At 42.7% G+C, this 19,047-nt stretch overlaps 1 protein-coding gene across 10 annotated transcripts in view; it reads right to left on the bottom strand.

Annotated features, from left to right (window-relative positions):
* The window catches only part of adck1 (aarF domain containing kinase 1), a 531,577-nt gene that overhangs the window by 466,332 nt on the left and 46,198 nt on the right, over positions 1 to 19,047 (bottom strand). The window contains exon 1 of one of the 10 annotated variants that reach the window (XM_059649013.1): positions 732 to 798. The exons of the other annotated variants lie outside the window; for them this stretch is intronic. Coding sequence (XP_059504996.1) covers positions 732 to 758 — 27 coding nt within the window. The 5' untranslated portion in view covers positions 759 to 798. Of the gene's footprint in view, positions 1 to 731; positions 799 to 19,047 lie in introns of those variants that run through there. 10 annotated transcript variants of the gene reach the window in all.

Genomic DNA, 19,047 nt, shown 5'->3' on the forward strand with positions numbered 1-19,047 from the left:
TGCATTGAGGTGGTTCGGAGCTCATGGAGTACAGTTTGAATTAAGATCTTCTGGATTCATTAAGATTGGTGTTTTCCTAGTTGCTGAAATTTCTGACACATTCTCTAACAAAAAGGTATATAGAGAATTGTGTGATTCTGTTGAAGTCAGGCATACTTTGCCAGCTATTCAATGAGATATATAGAGCCTTGCCTGCCTCCCCTGGTTCCCAGAGGTTGCCGTGGAAACAAGCCATCCTCCTCCTTAATTTGGACTGTTGAAGAGCTGTTGATGGATTGGATTCAAATTGAGGATTTTTGGAGCACATTAACAAAAATAAGCTATTTCTGGCCCCGTTTATGCGGATGTCAATTCTAATTGGAAACTCCCAGAGCTTCTTCCTCTTCCTCTCCCCTCATAGGAACAAAAGAAACAATGTACCTATTGACTGTCTCATCGAAGAGAGATAAGAGCTGGTAATAGATGATGGACAGCTAAATTGTGTGTGAAATCTCTCAAGCTGTTTGATCATTTTTCCTACGCCAAAGACATGATCATTTTATCCTCTTTGAAGAGAAATAATCTCTCATTTGAAATTCTTGTATTGGTGTGCCGTGGGGAAATGTTCCAAGACAAAACGCAAATTGATTCCAGATAATAGCTTCTATCTTTTTTCAGAAATCCTTTTACATTTCTAAACGAGGAGTTTAAGATAGGGTACTATAATACAAGCATGAATACAACAGAGTTACCTGTAGAATGGGCAAGCTGTGCACCATTTACTGTCAGAATATTGCAGCCACTTTTCAGCAATGTAACCACAGAGACAGGAATTCCTGTGACTCAGACTACAACAGTTCTAAATACAAAACACCTCTTACCAACCGCACTAGCAAGCGATGGAGGATCTCCCTCGAGCACCCATTACTAGGAGAGAAAAAGGTCTGTTAGTCACTGTGAAGAGGGGAGGAGAAGGGAACTCTCTTGCAATTTCTTCCATTAACAGCAGTTGATGCTCAGCTATTAATTTTAAATCTGAGATATTACATACGCTGAACAAAAATTTATCCTAATGAATGTAAGCTAAAGGCAGTCATACGGAGTTAGTCCACAGATTAGCCATGATCTCATTGAATGGTAGTTCACGCTCAAGGGGCTTAATAGCCTACTCCTGTTCCTATTTCATTTGGCCCCGCAAGACTCCCCACCATTCAACATGATCAACTATGATCTGCTCCAGGACTCAGCTCCTCTTTCATGCCAGCGCCTCAGAGCCCTCAACTCCTGGATATTTCAAAAATCTATCAGGCACTTCTTAAATCCCTTTGAAACTCTGGCTTTGTTGTAGAGAACTGTACCTATTCCCCTAACCCTACAATCCCACACTACTACTACATTCCTCTTTCCTTACTGCACTTGCCTGCCACTCTGTATCATGCTGTTGTCATCAGTACTCTTTACTGTCATCCATTCTCAGAGCAAGAACCTCACGCCTAATGGATAAGGGCATTAGCTGAGGCTCCTCTGATCCCAACACCTGCCTCACTGATAGGCACACCCACCTGTCCCTGTTCTGAAAGAATGAGATCTTGATTGGATGGGCCAAGGGGCCAAGGAGTGGAAGATAGAACTAAATTTAGATAAATGTGAGGTGTTGCATTTTGGGAAAGCTAATCAGGGCAGGTCTAACACAGTTAACGGTAATGCCCCGGAGAGTGCTGTTGAACAAAGAGGTCTTGAGGTGCAGCTGCACAGTTCCTTGAAAGTGGACTCGCAGGTAAACAGGGTGGAGGAACAAGGCGTTTGGCACACTTGCCTTCATTGATCAGAGTATAGGATTTGGGATGTCACGTTGCAGCTGTACAGGGCATTGGCTAGGCCACTTCTAGAATATTGCCTTCAATTCTGGTCTCCCTGCTATAGGAAAGATGTTGTGAAACTTGAAAAGGTTCAGAAAAGATTTACAAGGATGTTGTCAAGATCGGAGGGTTTGTATTCTAGGGGGAGGCCAAATAGGCTGGGACCTCTTCCCTAGCATCGGAAGCTAAGGGGTGACCCTTATAGAGGTTTAAGATCATGGGGGGAATGGATAGGGTAAACAAAGTTTTTTCCCTGGGATGGGGGAGCCCAAACCTAGAGGGCATAGGTTTAAGGTGAGAGGTGAAAGATTTAAAAGGAACCTAAGGGACAACTTTTTTTACACAGTGCGTGGTGCATGTATGTGGAATGAGCTGCCACAGGCTGGTACAATTACAACATTTAAAAGACATCTGGATAGGTATTGGAATAGGAAGGGTTTAGAGGGATATGGACCAAATGCTGGCAAATGGGACTAGATTAATTTAGGACATCTAATTATCATGAACGAGTTGGGCCGAAGAGTCAGTTTCCATGCTGTATGCCTCTAATTGGCAATGGATTCCTGGTCATCATTCGACTCTTAATTCCAGATTTTTATTGAATTCAGATTCCACTATTTGCCATAGTGGGATTTGAATCTGTACCCTCAGAATATTACTTGGGTCTCTGGATTAATAGTCTAATTAATACTACTAATACCACTAGGCCATCACCACCCCTTCAACTCCAGTTCATCTGCACATTGCTAGAAGCCACAACTGCACAAACAGAGTTTAGAACAAGTATCAAATTCCTTACTTTCAAAACACACAGCATCCTTTGTAAATCCCTAAAACAGTTCTCTCTCATTTCGGTCCATAGTTTTAACAAGCATAAAAATAAAAACACACTGCTTTTATACTTCTATGTGGAGCATAAACTGCTACATGGACCATTTGTATTAAAATGGCCTACTTCTGTGTAGTTATCACCAATATTAGATTTTTTTATCTCTTCAACGGTCAATTGTTGAGCCAAAAAAAGAAGAAACAGCAAACCAGCTTACTGGATAGGTTGACAGTCATCTCATGTATGATGTTAGACTGAGTCTTAACTTGCGTTACCAATGGCAAATAATACACATTCTGTTTTGCAATGCTACATAACTTCTATGGAGTAATCTCCAAACATGGTATGAATCGCAAAGGTAAAGACAGTCCCAGCTGTTTGCTGGGTGAACTAAAATCAGCATGGATTTCCAGCCTGAGCAAATCCAGTGACCCATCCTGAAAAACACATGTCAGTGGGTCAGTAATAAAAGGCCTAGGTCCGAAATTAAGTGGGAACAAGCTGGAAATACACAGCAGCTCTGGCAGTCACTGTAGAGACCGAAATGTTTCAGGTCCGTCATCTCTCATCAGAGGTTATAAATAGAGTCGGGGAGGGGGGGGAATTCATTGTAAGGGGCTACAGAGATGAGATGAGGGTGAAGTGGGAGGGAGAGGAGAGGGCAAATTAAGAGACAAGAGAATGTAAACACAAGGACAAAACTTGGGCATTTGGAGAAGTGCAGATGAGAGCTAAAATAGGTCAGCAAACTCAGGGTTAAAGCGAACGGGATAGGGCATGGGCAACAAAGATTTGGATAAGCTAAACTTTACAGCATTCACCACTTCGCCTTGGAACTGCCTTAAAGAGAAACAGTTATTTGGTAAAAATACCCAAGAGCCACAGGCAGCCACTGCAATATGCCACAGCAAGAAACAGCATCATAAAAGGGGAAAAATGGGCAAACTGAATGCTTGATAAACACATGAAAAAATTATACTGTCAGAGGATAGAAACATTGGTTTCAGCTGCAAATCCTTGGAGACATGTAACAAGTCCATGGAGTCAGAAGTGAGTTGTGGGTGTTTTATTGTAATAAGCCACTGTCAGTGAGACGCTGCTTCTGCTGACGGTGTGCACAGCTGCAGCGCTGTCACATCACACAAACCCATGTGTCTTCCCCCGAGACAGCCTGCACTGTCTCCCAACTGTCAGAGGTTACGAGTGACGGCAAGTCTCGTCCTGTCTGCTCCTAAAGTACACGTCGATTATTCTGCTGATACACTTATTAAATTATCATACAACAAATCCAATTAATATGATGGAGGCTGGGGCTAATGCATTTCAAACTTATGTCAACCAGCAGGCATAATGCAGCTAGCTACATATGTTCCTTCTTCAGATTGTTCTGATTCCAATTCATTGCTTTGTGCAAAAATGTGCTAGTCAGCACAATCGCACGACAAAATGATTCATTCAAGTAACGAACGACGTTAAGAAGAATAAAATTAACTACCTGGCAGACTTGTCCTGTCTTATTTATAGAAATTTGCATAGATTTCAATAAATCACCAGTAATTGAGGCAATATTTATTACATTGTTTTGAAAGATGCTGTTCGATTTTCTGTCAAGTTAAAAGGCAATATGACGTTATCATGCTTCCACCAGGATTTAAGGGAATTCTCAAGATATGCTCTGTCCCTCCTGTGTCAGCCATAGCTCAGCAGGTAGCACTTTTAACTCTGAATTTAGGAGGCTGGTTCTTGAAGTCCTGTTCCGGAAACCTTGTCACACTATCTGGTGCATCTGGCACTCCAGTGCAGAAACGAGGAGTGCTGCATTGCCGGAGGTGCCAACTTTTGCAGGAAACCTTTGACTGAGGCACCTTTTGTCCTCTCAAGGGCATAAATGGTCAAATGTCATGACTTCAAAGAGAACCACGTTGCCTGATCACAGTAAATCCGTAATTAACAACAGCAAAAGCAAATTACCTTGTCATTATCATATCGTTCTTTGTGGGAGTTGGCTGTACGTAAACAGCATGTCACACTTCATAATTTACAAGAATGGCTACGCTTGAAGGATGCTTTAATGATTGTAAAGTACTCTCGGTCATCCTGAGGTCATGAATGACCCTGTAGAAATGCAAGTCATTTTTGTGTTTGTACAAAAGTCTACAACCAGACTTACCAGAATTTTAAAATCACATGGCACATCATATACATTTTCTGTCTCCTTCCAAATCTACAGTCAGTCACTCCCAACCAGGCATCTCTGAATATTGTATTGTCACATCCCAAAGGATAGTAAAAGGTACTTATGGAGATGGTCCTTAGGTAATGAATGCGACAATGACATTCAAAGACAGATGAACAGGCCAGCAAGCTGGAGCCGAACATAAATTCTCTCCATTTATTGCAGTAAGAGCCTCTGTGCCCTGACCCTACAGCATAACTTCCACAAAGCAGATAGTAATTCACCTCACTATAATCACAACTACCTGTACACCAAGAAACCAAGGGAGAACTATACAGTAAATGGAAAAGTCCGAGGGAAAATTGATGAACAGAGAGATCTGGGTGTTCAGGTCCATTGTCACCCTGAAGGTGACAATGCAGGTCAATAGGGTGGTCAAGAAGCTGTGTTCATCCAGCTTCACACTTTATTATCTAGGGGGAGGGGGTGTGTTGTATTTCCAATGAAATGCTGAACAAAGGTCTCATCTACATTCAGACATAAAAGATCCCATGGCACTACTTGAAAGAAGAGCAGGGGAGTCACTTCGAACATATTTTAGCTTTCAACCAACATCACAAGAATAATTATAAGATAACAAAGTATGAAGCTGGATGAACACAGCAGGCCAAGCAACATGTCAAGAGCACAAAAGCTGACATTTCGGGCCTAGACCCGCTCTCTGATGAAGGGTCTAGGCCCGAAACGTCAGCTTTTGTGCTCCTGAGATGCTGCTTGGCCTGCTGTGTTCATCCAGCTTCACACTTCGTTATCTTGGATTCTCTAGCATCTGCAGTTCCCATTATCTCTGATCAAAGGAATAAATTATCTTGTTGTTATACAATTCATGCTTTTGGGAGCTTGCTGTGCACAAATAGTTTGCCTTCTTTCCTGCATTATAGCAGCTGCTACATTTCAAAATTACTGAATTACCTGCACGGTGCTTTGGAATGGTCCTGAGATTCTGAGGTGAGCTTTTAAATGCAAGTCTATCTTTTCAGTCTATGGTGCATTGTCATAAATAATATTAATGTTTTGATTAACTGGGGAGGGATGGAGGGAGGGGATGAGGAGAACAAACTACTGACCAACCTGAACTTTTACCGTTTAGGTTTCCCCTCATCCCTGATGACCCAAGCAAAGTATCACTCATCCAATGAACCCAAATATGAATTGGGCTTCAAAGTAATTAATGACACTACTGTGGATGACCTCAGTTTTGAAGACACTAGATGACATGTACACTGAAGCACTCACTATTAGGAAATAAAGCCCTTGCCTGCCCTGGTCAACCTATTGTCTCAGCCTGCTCCTGCCCCACGTGAACTCATCTCCACCTATCTGGACTCCATTTTCTCCCCCTTGGTCCAGAAACTCCCTACCTATGTCCGTGACACCACCAACACCCTCCACCTCCTCCAGAACTTCCAATTCCCCGGTCCCCAACACCTCATTTTTACTATGGACGTCCAGTCCCTATACATCTGCATTCCCCATGCAGATGGCCTAAAGGCATTCCGCTTCTTCCTGTCCTGCAGGCCTGACCAGTCCCCCTCCACCGATACCTTCATCTGCTTAGAACTCGTCCTCACCCTCAACAACTTCTTTTTCCATTCCTCCCACTTCCTACTCACAAAGGAGGAGGTGGCCATGGGCACCCGCATGGGCCCAAGCTATGCCTGTCTCTTTGTAGGTTACATGGAACAATCCCTCTTCCATACCTACACTGGCCCTAAACCCGACCTCTTCCTCCATTACATTGATGACTGTATCGGCGCCACCTCATGCTCCCATGAGGAGCTCAAACAGTTCATCCAATTCACCAACACCTTCCACCCCGACCTTAAGTTCACCTGGACCATCTCCAACACATCCCTCACCTTCTTGGATCTCACTGTCTCTATCTCAGACAAACACCTAGAAACCGATATCCATTTCTAGCCCACCGACTCCCACAGCTATCTGGAATACACATCCTCCCACCCACCTTCCTGCAAAAGTTCCTTCGTCTCCGCCGCATCTTCTCCCAGGATGAGACATTCTACTCTCATACATTTCAGATGTCCTCATTTTTCCAAGGTTGGCAACTTTCCCCAGGAGTGGTCGAGAACGCCCTCAGCCGTGTCTCCCACATTTCCTGCAACTCATCCCTCGCACCCTGTCCCCGCAACAACAACCAAAAAAGAATCCCCCTCGTCCTCACGTAAAACCCCACCAACCTCCAGATCCAATGCATCATCCTCCGACACTTCTGCCATCTGCAATCTGACCCCACCACCAAAGACATTTTTCCCTCCCCGCCCTTGTCTGCTTTCTGGAGGGACCACTCTCTCCGTGAGTCCCTTGAGTGCTCCACACCTTCCTCCAGCCCCATCACACCCAGCAATTCTTCATGCAACCGCAGGAAGTGCTACACATGCCCCCACACCTCCCCCGTCACCCCTATTCCAGGCCCCAAGAAGACTTTCCACATCAAGCAAAGATTCACCTGTACAACTGTTAATGTGGTATACTGCATCCAGTGTACCTGTTGTGGCCTCCACTACATCAAGGAAACCAAGCGGAGGCTTGGGGACCGCTTTGCAGAACACCTCCGCTAAGTTCGCAATAAACAGCTGCACCTCCCAGTCGTGAACAATTTCAACTCCACCTCCCATTCCTCAGACAACATGTCCATCCTGGCCCTCCTGCAGTGCCACAACGATGCTACCCGAAGGTTGCAGGAACAGCAACTCATATCCAACTTGGGAACCCTGCAACCCAATGGTATCAATGTGGATTTCACAAGCTTCAAAATCTCCCCTTCCCCCTACCGCATCACAAAACCAGTCCTGCTCATCCCATCCTCCTGAACCTGTTCTTCCTCTCACCTATCCACTCCTTCCACCTCAAGCCGCACCCCCATTTCATATCTACTAACCTCATCCCGCCCGCTTGTCCTGTCTGTCCTCCCTGGACTGATCTATCTCCTCCTTACCTCCCCATCTACACTCACATTTACTGGATCCATCCCCACCTCTTTAACTTGTTTGTCTCCTCTCCACCTATGTTCTACCCTATCCAGCTTCGATTCACCTCCCCCTTGCTCCCTAGTTATTTCAGAACCTTCTTTTCCTTCCCCATTTCTGATGAAGGGTCTGGGCCCGAAACGTCAGCTTTCCTGCTCCTAAATGCACTTGGCCTGCTGTGTTCATCCAGCCCCACACTTTGTTATCGCGGATTCTCTAGCATCTGTAGTTCCTATTATCTCTGAAAGATTCCATTATTGGGAGTGGGGCTGGGAAGGGTGTAGTAAAGACTAGGTGAACTGAAAGCAAGTGCATCAAACCCACATTTGTTTTAATAGTTGTACATCAATATTATCATATGTATTTTCACAGAACATTAGAAAGTGTGGAATAAGTTACTCCAACTCATTTTATCCACAGTCTATAATCAAGGATTCCGATCAACCAACTTACATTTTCTGAGATGAGGTCCTGTGCTCTCTCAGATTCCTAAAAATAATCTAGCAAAACACTTCCTCGGCCTCCAAGCTGTGTTTGAGACACTCTTGCCTGCTGGCTATGGCACCTTTACCAATGCCTTCATCTACTGGATTCCCTGCACTCTGGAAAACCCGGGCAGCCCAGAAGAATCACAGAATCCCAACAGTGCGGAAGCTGGTCATTCGGCCCATTGAGTCAAAGGTTAAGCAAACCTCCACAATGATTCACGTATTTCATATAAACATTGTTTCTCACAAGACATCATCACTCAATTCTCAGATAACAAGGTGTAGAGCTGGATAAACACAGCAGACCAAGCAGCATCAGAAGAGCAGTCCTCTGATGCTGCTTGGCCTGCTGTGTTCATCCAGCTCTACATCTTGTTATCTCAGATTCTCCAGCATCTGAATCATTCAATTCTCAATGGTACAGGATCACTGAGGGATCTTGTACACTGTTAGGGAACAGACCAAATCCTCTCAAAATAAATTGACAAGATCGTCTAGGCCCTAACTTTTTCTTGTGTTAAAGGTAAATATAATGCATTGTGTTCCAGATGCCAAATATCAGGCTTGAAACAAACTCACTTTATTCATATACTATAATTAAAATACAGACAAAATAAAAAGAAAAGAATTGGTTTAACTGTAACTGCATTGAAATACTTAACAAAATAATATATACATTAACCAGTACTAATTAACTGTTTTAATAGAGTAACATTCGATAAACACACTCTTGGCAAAGGCAAATTCAATAAAATAAATTGTCTCATATGCAATTTTAGCAGCAGGAAGAAAACCCCAGCTTTTCCCTATTACCGAGAGAAGAATAAGTACTTCCACATCCAGCTTTCAGATCTCAGCAACTGCTGCTTCAGAATAAAACTGAAAAAAATCCTGGTTCTGTGGGAACTTGACCCCACCCATTCAGGCTGCTTCTATTGTTCCAACTTTAAAAAACAACCGAGGACCAAAAGCTGTTTACTTTACTGGCTTTGAAGCAGGCTACTTGACTTCTATATCAAGCTATCTTCATAAAAAAAATGATCAAAATACAGCTCTTAAAGCCATAGGATTGTCACAACACCCTGCTGTTCATTCCCTCCCATGACTGGGATTAGGGGTGGGACTGGTAAAATAGGTTAAATCAGTTAAAAGGTGACATAATCCCTGCATTACTACAAGCATCCTTACTTAACAGCAGTGGGTTTGGGGGCTCGAGTCGTACAAATGACTGCATAACATTAAAATGAAACTATATCGCTCAGTTTTTGAGAGTATTTTTTGTATTTAAATGTCACTGACCTGCTTTCCCAGGTCACAGGAATTCCAACACCTGAAGGAGTAAGGGAAGCAGTCACATCAGGCAGGCACGAGTCTTTCCAGCACTGCTTCTGAATCACAGAGTGGGAATCTCTCACTTCTGCCCACTCCTCGCAGTTCATGGACGTAAGCATTGCTAGCTAAAACAGCATTTATTGCCCAGCCATTGAGAGTCAACCATGTTGCTGTCGGTATTAGGTCACATGCAGGTCAAATCAGTAAGTCCTTACTTAAAGAATATTAGTGCGCTACAAGGATTTTAATGACAATCAACGATGGTTACATGGTCATGGAAACATAAGGAGGAGGAGGACAAGGCCATTCAGCTCTTAAGCCCACTCCAATCATTCTTCATGATCATGGCTGATCATCCAACTCAATAGCCTAATCCTGCTTTCTCCCCATAACCTTTGATTCCATTCGCTCCAAGTGCTATATCTAGTCGCCTCTTGAATACATTCAATGTTTTGGTATCAACTACTTGCTGCAGCAATGAATTCCACAGGCTCACCCCTCTTTGGATGAAGAAATGTCTCCTCATCTCATTGTGACAATACTATGGCTTTAAGAGTTGTATTTTGTCTTGGTTTTTTTTGTGAAGAAAGCTTGAGACAGAGGTACCAAGCAGTGACCATTAGGACAGCTTCATTCTTTATTCTGGATTTTTATTCTCTTGAATTCAAATTTGACCATCTTCTTTGGTGGGATTTGAACCTATGACCCTACAAAGTCAGCCCAGGGTTCTAGATACCTAATCCAGTGGTGGTAAAACATTGCCATTGCCTCCTCTCAAACATGCTAGAAACAGAATGATGTTCATGAGGTCCTGCTGCTAAATTGATCAGGACGTCTATCCCCAGCATTTCACAATTTCTCACGCCTCCACGCTATCACTCAAGCTCCCACAAAAACACCAGCCCCTTCCTAACTCCCCATAAGTATGTGGCATTTTCATGGGAATTTTTTTTTAAATGAAAGTAGTGGCTGTTTCATTTCCTCTATTTAAACTGAGGAAGCTGCCTCATTTCTTCATTGTGGAGCAAGATGCAGGTGATGACATTTTTACTTTGGCAGCCCTGAGAAGATGTTGATGGGCTTTTTCCTTATAGGAAAATTCACCACAAGTGGTTACTTATATAACTCATGAGCTTTACTGGCCACTTCAGAAAGAAAGCCAAAAAGCACCAGAGTTTAGGATTCCAGTAAGGAAGACTATGCAAGAGTGTAGCTTTGCCACATCTAAATGTCATAGAGCGACTTTTCTTTTGAAAACAACAATCTACAAGCTTTTGTGGTTAATTTTCCCTAGTGTCAAGCCTACAAATCATTCCTGCCTGGTAAAACCAGAAAGCCAAGGAGACAGCAGTGATTTACAGACCCCAGAGACACATTAAGGAGCCAAATAAACCCTATAATGGGCTGACATGAATCAGTTTTCATTGCCTAGTATGTGTTCACATTCAACACTAACCAGCCCTAACAATTCAAACAGGTAAATTCTCTCTCTTCTGAAATCAGTAATTTCTCACTGATGCCCAACAGAAGAACTGTAAAGGGTGATAACTACAGAGGGATGTACAGACAGCTCTGCGATACATGTGGATAAATGAATTCAAATGATTTAAATTATAAATAAAATGTTTTTCAGCTATTAGTATATGTTGCACAGACTCCTGAGGAGCAGAAATAACAGGCCCTTATTGGTAGAGATAATGGGAACTGCAGATGCTGGAGAATCCGAGATAACAAAGTGCGGAGCTGGATGAACACAGCAGGCCAAGCAGCATCTTAGGAGCTTATTGGTAACCAGAATTACATTACATTCTCAAAATTAAACAAGGAGCTACAGATGCTGGATATCTCAAACACACAAAAACAGAAATTGCACGAGAAACTCAGAAGGTCTAGCAGCATCTGAGGAAGAAACAGAGACAACGTTTCAAAATGTTAACTCTGTTTTCTCATCACAGCTGGTAGCAGTCCTTCTGAGATTCTCCTTTCTGTTTTCTTGTTACATTACACTGTTCACCTCTTGCCCTCTTCACCTTCCAGGTTTATTCCATCCGCCCACAGTCTAGAAAATTTTAATAACCAAACAGGTCTTCACCAACCTCTAATTCACAATTTACACTCACTTTCTCTTACTACTCTCTTCAACCTTGCTGACCCTATATGCTTAGAGACAAAACAAAAACTGCAGACACTGGAATCTAAGGTAGACAAACAAGAGGCTGGAAGAACTCAGCAAGCCAGGCAGCATCTGAAAGAAAGGAGCAGTCAACGTTTTGGGTCTTACCCTTCTTCAGGACTGGATGTGGAGGTATGGGGAGCTGCAGATAAAGGGGGTGTGTGAGTAAGGGGTGGAGGCAGAATGGTGGCCTCATTTTGCAGCCCCACCTCCTCCTTTCCATTCTACCTTCTGACCCTCCCTTCCAGCCACCAACCAGATTCATGCCTCCCATCGACCAATTAGGTCATACCTACTACCAATGTCCACCTATCACCACCATTCTGCGTCCACCCCTCCCCTGCTTTATCTGCAGCTCCCCCTACCCCCACATCCAGTCCTGAAGAAGGGTAATACCCGAAACACTGACTGCTCCTTTCCTCCAGATGCTGCCTGGCCTGTGTATTCTTCCAGAGTCATTTCTGTTTGATCCGACATTCTATTACTCCAATTCCTGATAGACTGCAGGAGTATTGAAGCACTGATACCAAAGTGTGAAGCTGGATGAACACAGCAGGCCAAGAAGCATCTCAGGAGCACAAAAGCTGACGTTTCCGGGCTCGACCCTTCATCAGACAGTCTAGACCCAAAATGTCAGCTTTTGTGCTCCTGAGATGCTGCTTGGCCTGCTGTGTTCATCCAGCTTCACACTTTGTTATCTTGGATTCTCCAGCATCTGCAGTTCCCATTATCTCTGCCCAATATTGAAGCACTGTTGTGTTCTGAATGCCGGAGTTTGTCCAGCTCTCGGTCGACTCTTTCCAAACCACATGCATTAATGGTAATTATTGAGCAATTATGCTTTAGTTCAATAGTTGCAATTAAATTTAATAGCACTAGAAAAGAAGTTCCAAACCATCATTCCCTAGTCAATTTGAACTTACGGATTTGTTTAAAATGCACATTTTACCCTTAAAACAGGGAGTGGCTGCTCTGCCTTTGAGCAAATTGGAGTTGATAGAACAGGGGACCCCTTTTCTCTTTGTCAATTACACAGAAATAGACAAGACCCTGTAAACTGACTCGACATTAAAATGGAAACAACCTTTCTGGATAATTCATTGAGAAGGCATTTAAGTGCCTCACAGCATTCCTATTAGGTAACGGCTGCCCTTTATCAACTAATTGAATAAACCGATTCACAATTCACTTGCAGACTCCTTGGCTAAGAAGTACAATTCCAAAGAATGTTTCTTTTCACACCTATTCCATCACAAAACATTCTAAATGGCTGGTGCTCAAATACAATTATGCATCAACAGCCATGTTGTCAGGGACCACTGTGAGAACAATGAAAAACAATACTGTGGTCACTTGACAGAAATTAGGTTTCCATTCAGGAAAATATAATTGGAGGAAATGGGGAGAGAAACAGATTTAGAAATGCAGAGGTACAGGACCTTGCCTGAGATCAATCAAAAAGGCAGAGAATTCCATTGGCCTTTCATCTACATGAGAAAAACAAACTAAATTTTCATAGCAGGTCTTTGACAGAACTTTGACTGGAGTGAAATTTAAAAAAAACCTGCTACTACAAGCAGTAAACTATTGCAAATCTACCATCATGGGCCTTCATCCTCCATTTCTACAATGGATCAACATTTCCAGGACGCCAGCACTCTATCACAAACCACAACAATTATCTCAACATGTGTTAACATGAGATTTACAGCGCTGTTCGGTGCCCAAAATGTTGTGCAATTTGATAAGGCTTTCAAGCAGCACAAGTGTATTGAGAAAACAAACCCGGGTGCTCAGATTGTTCTCATTTTATATACTCACCGATTGAAAAAGCCATTACTTTTGACATACAAGTTTGCATTTTAAAATATCTTTGATCCATAAAAATCTCTCTGTATGTGACCCTAATCAACCCAACTGCCTATTCAAAAATTCAACCCTTCCCTCAATGCATCACGTCATTTTAATCATCTCGCCTCACTTTGTTTTGTCTGAGGCTGTGTCAAGTCACTATTGCTGCTACTGATGCTTGGAGCTACTGATGCTAGGTCATCTGCTGCCATGTTACGTCACATTTGTTGGTCTTGCGCCACCTTCAGACATGCATTTTTGCTCAACGGCTCAATACATCTGTCATCTAACTTTGCCTAGGTCAACCCCTCTTTCAGCTGCCTTTCATTTTGCACACTGGAGGAAGCGTCTACAGCTTTTCAGTTCTGATCAAACGGCCAAAATACTGACATGTGATCTTCTAGATTGCACTGGTTGAACTGTTTAAAACTTATTTTTGCTGTTATATCTTCAAGGACTTCTTCATTTGTCTCAAACATTTTTATCATGCATCTTACACCCATATTTGAAAGACCTCCATTTTCTTCCGTGGATCCTTACTTAATTTCCAAGCTTTACTGCCACAGCATGATGAGTTGCTCATCTGATCAGGGTCAGAGCTCTTGGTTATTTCATCTCTGAACTGTAGCCAAACTCTGTCTTCTACCTGAACCACAACTTCAAACTGTAGATCTTTTTCTTCTTAAATGTGTTATCCTTCTAACTTCTGCCTCTTGCACTTCTCCTAAACTCCAAACTACATTTCGCACGTATACCACCTCCTAGTTCCACAACCCTATCACAATACCAGGGTAGGCCATGGTTCAGTGGATTTTTGGACCCAGCCAGTAACTGGTTCGAATCCCATTCCAGCCAAGTGAGCATGAGAGTTGGAAGCTGAGAATTACAAAGAGACTAAAAGATGAAGAATGAGAATTTCTAGCTCCTGCTGAAGAATTGGAGCAGGAGACCAAATGATGTGGCTGGATTTCACCACAGGAAGAGGCTGTGTGTGAAGAATAGATTATATATTTTTCTACAAAGTAAACTGACACTAAGTAACTTGCGATAACAAGGTGTAGAGCTGGATGAACACAACAAGCCAAGCAGTATCAGAGGAGCAGGAAGGCTGATGTTTCGGGCCTAGACCTTTCTTTAGATGATGCTGCTTGATTCCTGCTGTTCTGATGCTGCTTGGCCTGCTGTGTTCATCCAGCTCTATGCCTTGTTATCTCAGATTCTCCAGTGTCTTCAGTTCCTGCTATCTCCGAAACTACGTAACTTGAACAGCTTTTTCAATTAAAATTGACCAATAACATGTTAACTTGCTTGACAAGCTGGCTTGATTTTGCTCAGACATTTCATCACCATGCTAGATGACATCATCTCTGGAGCATCCGAAGAAGTGTTATTATTCTACTCCACTTGGGATTTATACTGTCAGGTCCATTATGGTGAATAGTGTCATTTCTGGTTTTGATCTGTATGGGGTTGTATTTGGGTTACAATTCTGCATGTTTGTTGATTGAAGTATGGGTGGAGAACCAAGTCTCTAGGAATTCCCGTGAATGCCTATGTTTGGCTTGGGCTAGTATGGTTACCTTGTCCCAGTTAAATTGATGGCCTTCATTGTCTGAGTGTAACGATATTAAGGAGAGTTTGTTGTGCTGTTTTGCTGCTAGCTGATGTTCATGTATTCTGATGGTTAGTTTCCTTCCTGTCTCTCTGCTGTAATGTTTGTGGCAATCATTGCATGGTATTTTGTAAACCACGTTCATTCTGCATGTTGTGGGAACGGGGCCTTCAATCCTCGTGAGTGTTTGTCGTAGAGTGGCTGTGGGTTTGTGGGCCACCATGATTCCTAGTAGTCTTAGTAGTTTTGCTGTCAGTTCCACTATGTTCCTGATGTAGGGCAGTGTGGCCAGTGTGTTAGTTTGTACTGTGTCCTCCTGTTGTTGTCTGTTTTGTAGGCATCTGTGGATGAAGTTGCAGGGATATCCATTTAAAGAGTATTGTATTAATGTTGTTCCTCGTTCCTGTGTAGTTCCGGAGTATTATACTGAGTCCTCACCCGTTCAAGTAGTGTCCTAATGCAGCTTTGTTTGTGGATGTTGGGGTGGTTGTTGTGAAAGTTGAGGATTTGATCCTACAGGTTGCTTTTCTGTATAGTGAGGTTTGGAACTCCCCATTTGTCAATGGCTCTACTTTAAAATCTAGAAAAGGAAGTTGATTGTTGTTTTTGCTTCCCTTGTGAATTTAATCCCTGTATATATGCTGTTGATGAGGTGGTGGGTCTCTTCTAAATTGCTGCATTTAATGATGGCAAATGTGTCGTCTACATACCGGATCCACTTTCAGCTGAATGCAGGGGAGCGTGGTGTGTTCTAGTCTTTGCAGGACTGCTTCTGCGATGAGTCCTGAGATGGGTGGCCCCATTGGTATACTGTTGATCTGTTTGTATATCTGATCATTAAAGACCAAGTGTGTGGTGAGGCAGAGGTCTAGTAATTTAAGTATGTTGTCCTTGCTGATGGAGCTGGTCTGCATTGCTGTTTCCTCTAGTAATGTGGCCTGTTTCTTTGTCTAGTGGGATGTCGATTGATGTGAATAAAGCTGTGACATCAAAGGATACCATAATCTCGCCATTGCTGATTTTTATGTTCTTGAGGATATTGAGGAATTCTTAGATTGAGTGGATAGAATGGGGTAATCTGTCTACCGAGTGTTTCAATCTCTGTTGTTGGTCCTTGGCCAATTTGTGTGACGGTGTGCCTGGTAGGGAAACCATGGATCTGTGGGGGATGTCCGATTTAGGTATCTTAGAAAGTCCATAGAAGCGGGGGGTGTTTGTGCCTTCTGGTTTCATTCTCATGAAGTCTTTTGTGGTTGTCAGCCCTGCATTCATTAGTCGCTTCAATGTCTGCGTGATCCTATTACCTAGCTGCAGTGTTGGGTCTATCTCCTCCTGTGGGTAAATGCAAGGAATGCCTGGGCTTTCTTAACGCAGTCTGGTTTATTCATAATTACAGCCATGTGCCCTTTGTCTGCTGGTAGGATTATTATGTTCTTGACTTTCTCGAGTACACCTAGTGCTTTTCTCTCTGCTGTGTTCAGGTTGTTCCCTTTGTTCCTTCTGTGTAGTGTGGAGATTATAGTTTGTCAGGTGGCTTGCTGTGTTTCATCCGTGAGTTTATTATCTCTTATGTATACTCCAGAAGTGTGCTCTGTTTGCATCTTTGCAGTTATAGTTCAGTCCCCATAATGGCACAGCTTCCTCAGCTTCTGTGAGTTGTCTGTAGGATAGACACCTTATCCACGTGTCTGGTTTGTTGCTGTCCTTGTCTTTGTGGTCGATCAGTTTGGTGAGTTTCTCCTGTAGCTCATGTCTCTTCTTAGTTTTGGTTTTTTGATTGATGGTGATGGCCTGTTCTAGGGTTGTAATCCATTGTTGGTCCATAGAGTTTAGGCACTGTGATTTTTGGCACGCAATTTCTCATTCACACCTATGGAGTTGGTAATGGGCATCATTAATCCTTGCTCATAGCCTTCTGCATCTGTTCTGATCAGCAATTTTATAAGCCTATGGGTTGTTGTTAAAATTTGTCATTTTAAAAGAGGCTCGATGGTTACGTAAAGAAACTGGACAAATCTTTTACTGACATAATCATCAAGCAGCATTAATTCAAGGGGTATGATATATAATTATTTGGCAGAAAGTTCTGAAACATCCAAGTATCATGTTTCAGATGTGATGTTAGCCCAAGACACCTGTACCTTAGCTTAAAAGGTACTGTATGCGCCATGTTTCTTAGAATGCAACAAGGACCACGGTTCAAAAGTATTTGATCATTGCCTGTAAAATGCTTTGAAACACCCTGAGGTTGTGCAAAGCGCCATCTATCTTTCTTTGACTTACATCTACACTGCCCTGAAATCAAGATAAATCACACAAACTCCTCCTATTGTAGAAGGCAGTTGATCTGAAAGGGTTAGCCCAGAACCTTTGAAATTGCTCCATCTGCTAAATTATAAATGGCTGTCTCTGGGCAAAGCTAACCAATTGGTCTAGACCGAAGCATCAGCTTTCCTGCTCCTCTGATACTGCTTGCCCTTCTGTGTGCACACCTTGTTATCTCTGTAACCAATTTGTTGTTAGTCAGTTCAACAAACTACAGCCTAGCAGCAAGGGCTATGTTACAATCTCTTTAGAGATAACAGTATCTCTTATTTAGTGTTAATGTAGGTAACTGGTCTTAACTTAATGAATCTTCGTATCTTACTATTACGTGGTAATTTGTTGCCACTCAAAGTGCCGCTTCTGCTTGTTAGTGGTTAATGTTTCACCGCTTAATATTAGTAAACCCCATTAACTAGTATTACCAGAACGGTGGTAGCAGCAAAACTACGCGAAAAAGGTCATAAGCAGAACCAAATGCCAACTGCAGGGATCTCTTAGAATACTTTCCCCAAACTGTAGCATCTCTGCCTCCATCAGCACTTCACTCTTAACAGAGACTGCTCAGCTAAACCCTGGTGCATTATAACCACTTGCACCCAAATCTATCCATTTTTTCTGACTTTTTTTTGCCAATTTTGAGAATGTCCAAGCATTCTAACTATTGGACTGTTGTTCTAAATAAATAAGTTTTTTTTATTTCAGTGGAAGAATAACAACCTCTACATCGCAATTTGCAGTACAAGTCAGTGCCACAGTGTACCTATTCACTAAGCAAGGAGTTCCCTGCGGGCCACTGACAAAGAATTGTGTTCACTGGTCGCGTAGCAAAATGCTGAACGCTGTGTTTTTGCAGCAAAGGCACAGCAGTGCTAGACTGAGCAGCACACACTGTGCTATTGTTGTAGGGAATCAATATGTCATCAGCAACCATCAAGCAGAAGGGGGCTAAAGCCAAGGAGTGATGCAGGGCGGCAGCAAGCAGGCAGTCAGGTTTCTGATAACCATGCTTCAAGACCCAGATTTCACACACCCTTCCAGTGCTCAAAGTCCAGTTGGTAATCGTGTTGAAAACATTTAGCTTCTTTGGAAGTTGCAGAAGTTTTGTGAAGGGACTTGCATGTTCAAATAAACCAAAAAAAAAAATTGGCAACATTTTATTGCTGAAGCATGATTAATAGAATTGGAAAGCAGCATCTCCTCAAGGAAAATGGTATTATCTCCAGTTCGCTCTGAAGGATTTCTCACGAATTGTAACTATGCCATAGGCAGAATTCAATGCCCTAGCCCATGACAGGTTTGGTGGCTGTTGGGTATATAACCAGACCACCTGACTGGCCAGTTTTCCACCCCAAGGATCTTTCATCCAAAAGAAAGAC

Source organism: Stegostoma tigrinum, chromosome 10 (assembly GCF_030684315.1).
Source record: "Stegostoma tigrinum isolate sSteTig4 chromosome 10, sSteTig4.hap1, whole genome shotgun sequence".
Classification (NCBI taxonomy): Eukaryota; Metazoa; Chordata; class Chondrichthyes; order Orectolobiformes; family Stegostomatidae; genus Stegostoma; species Stegostoma tigrinum.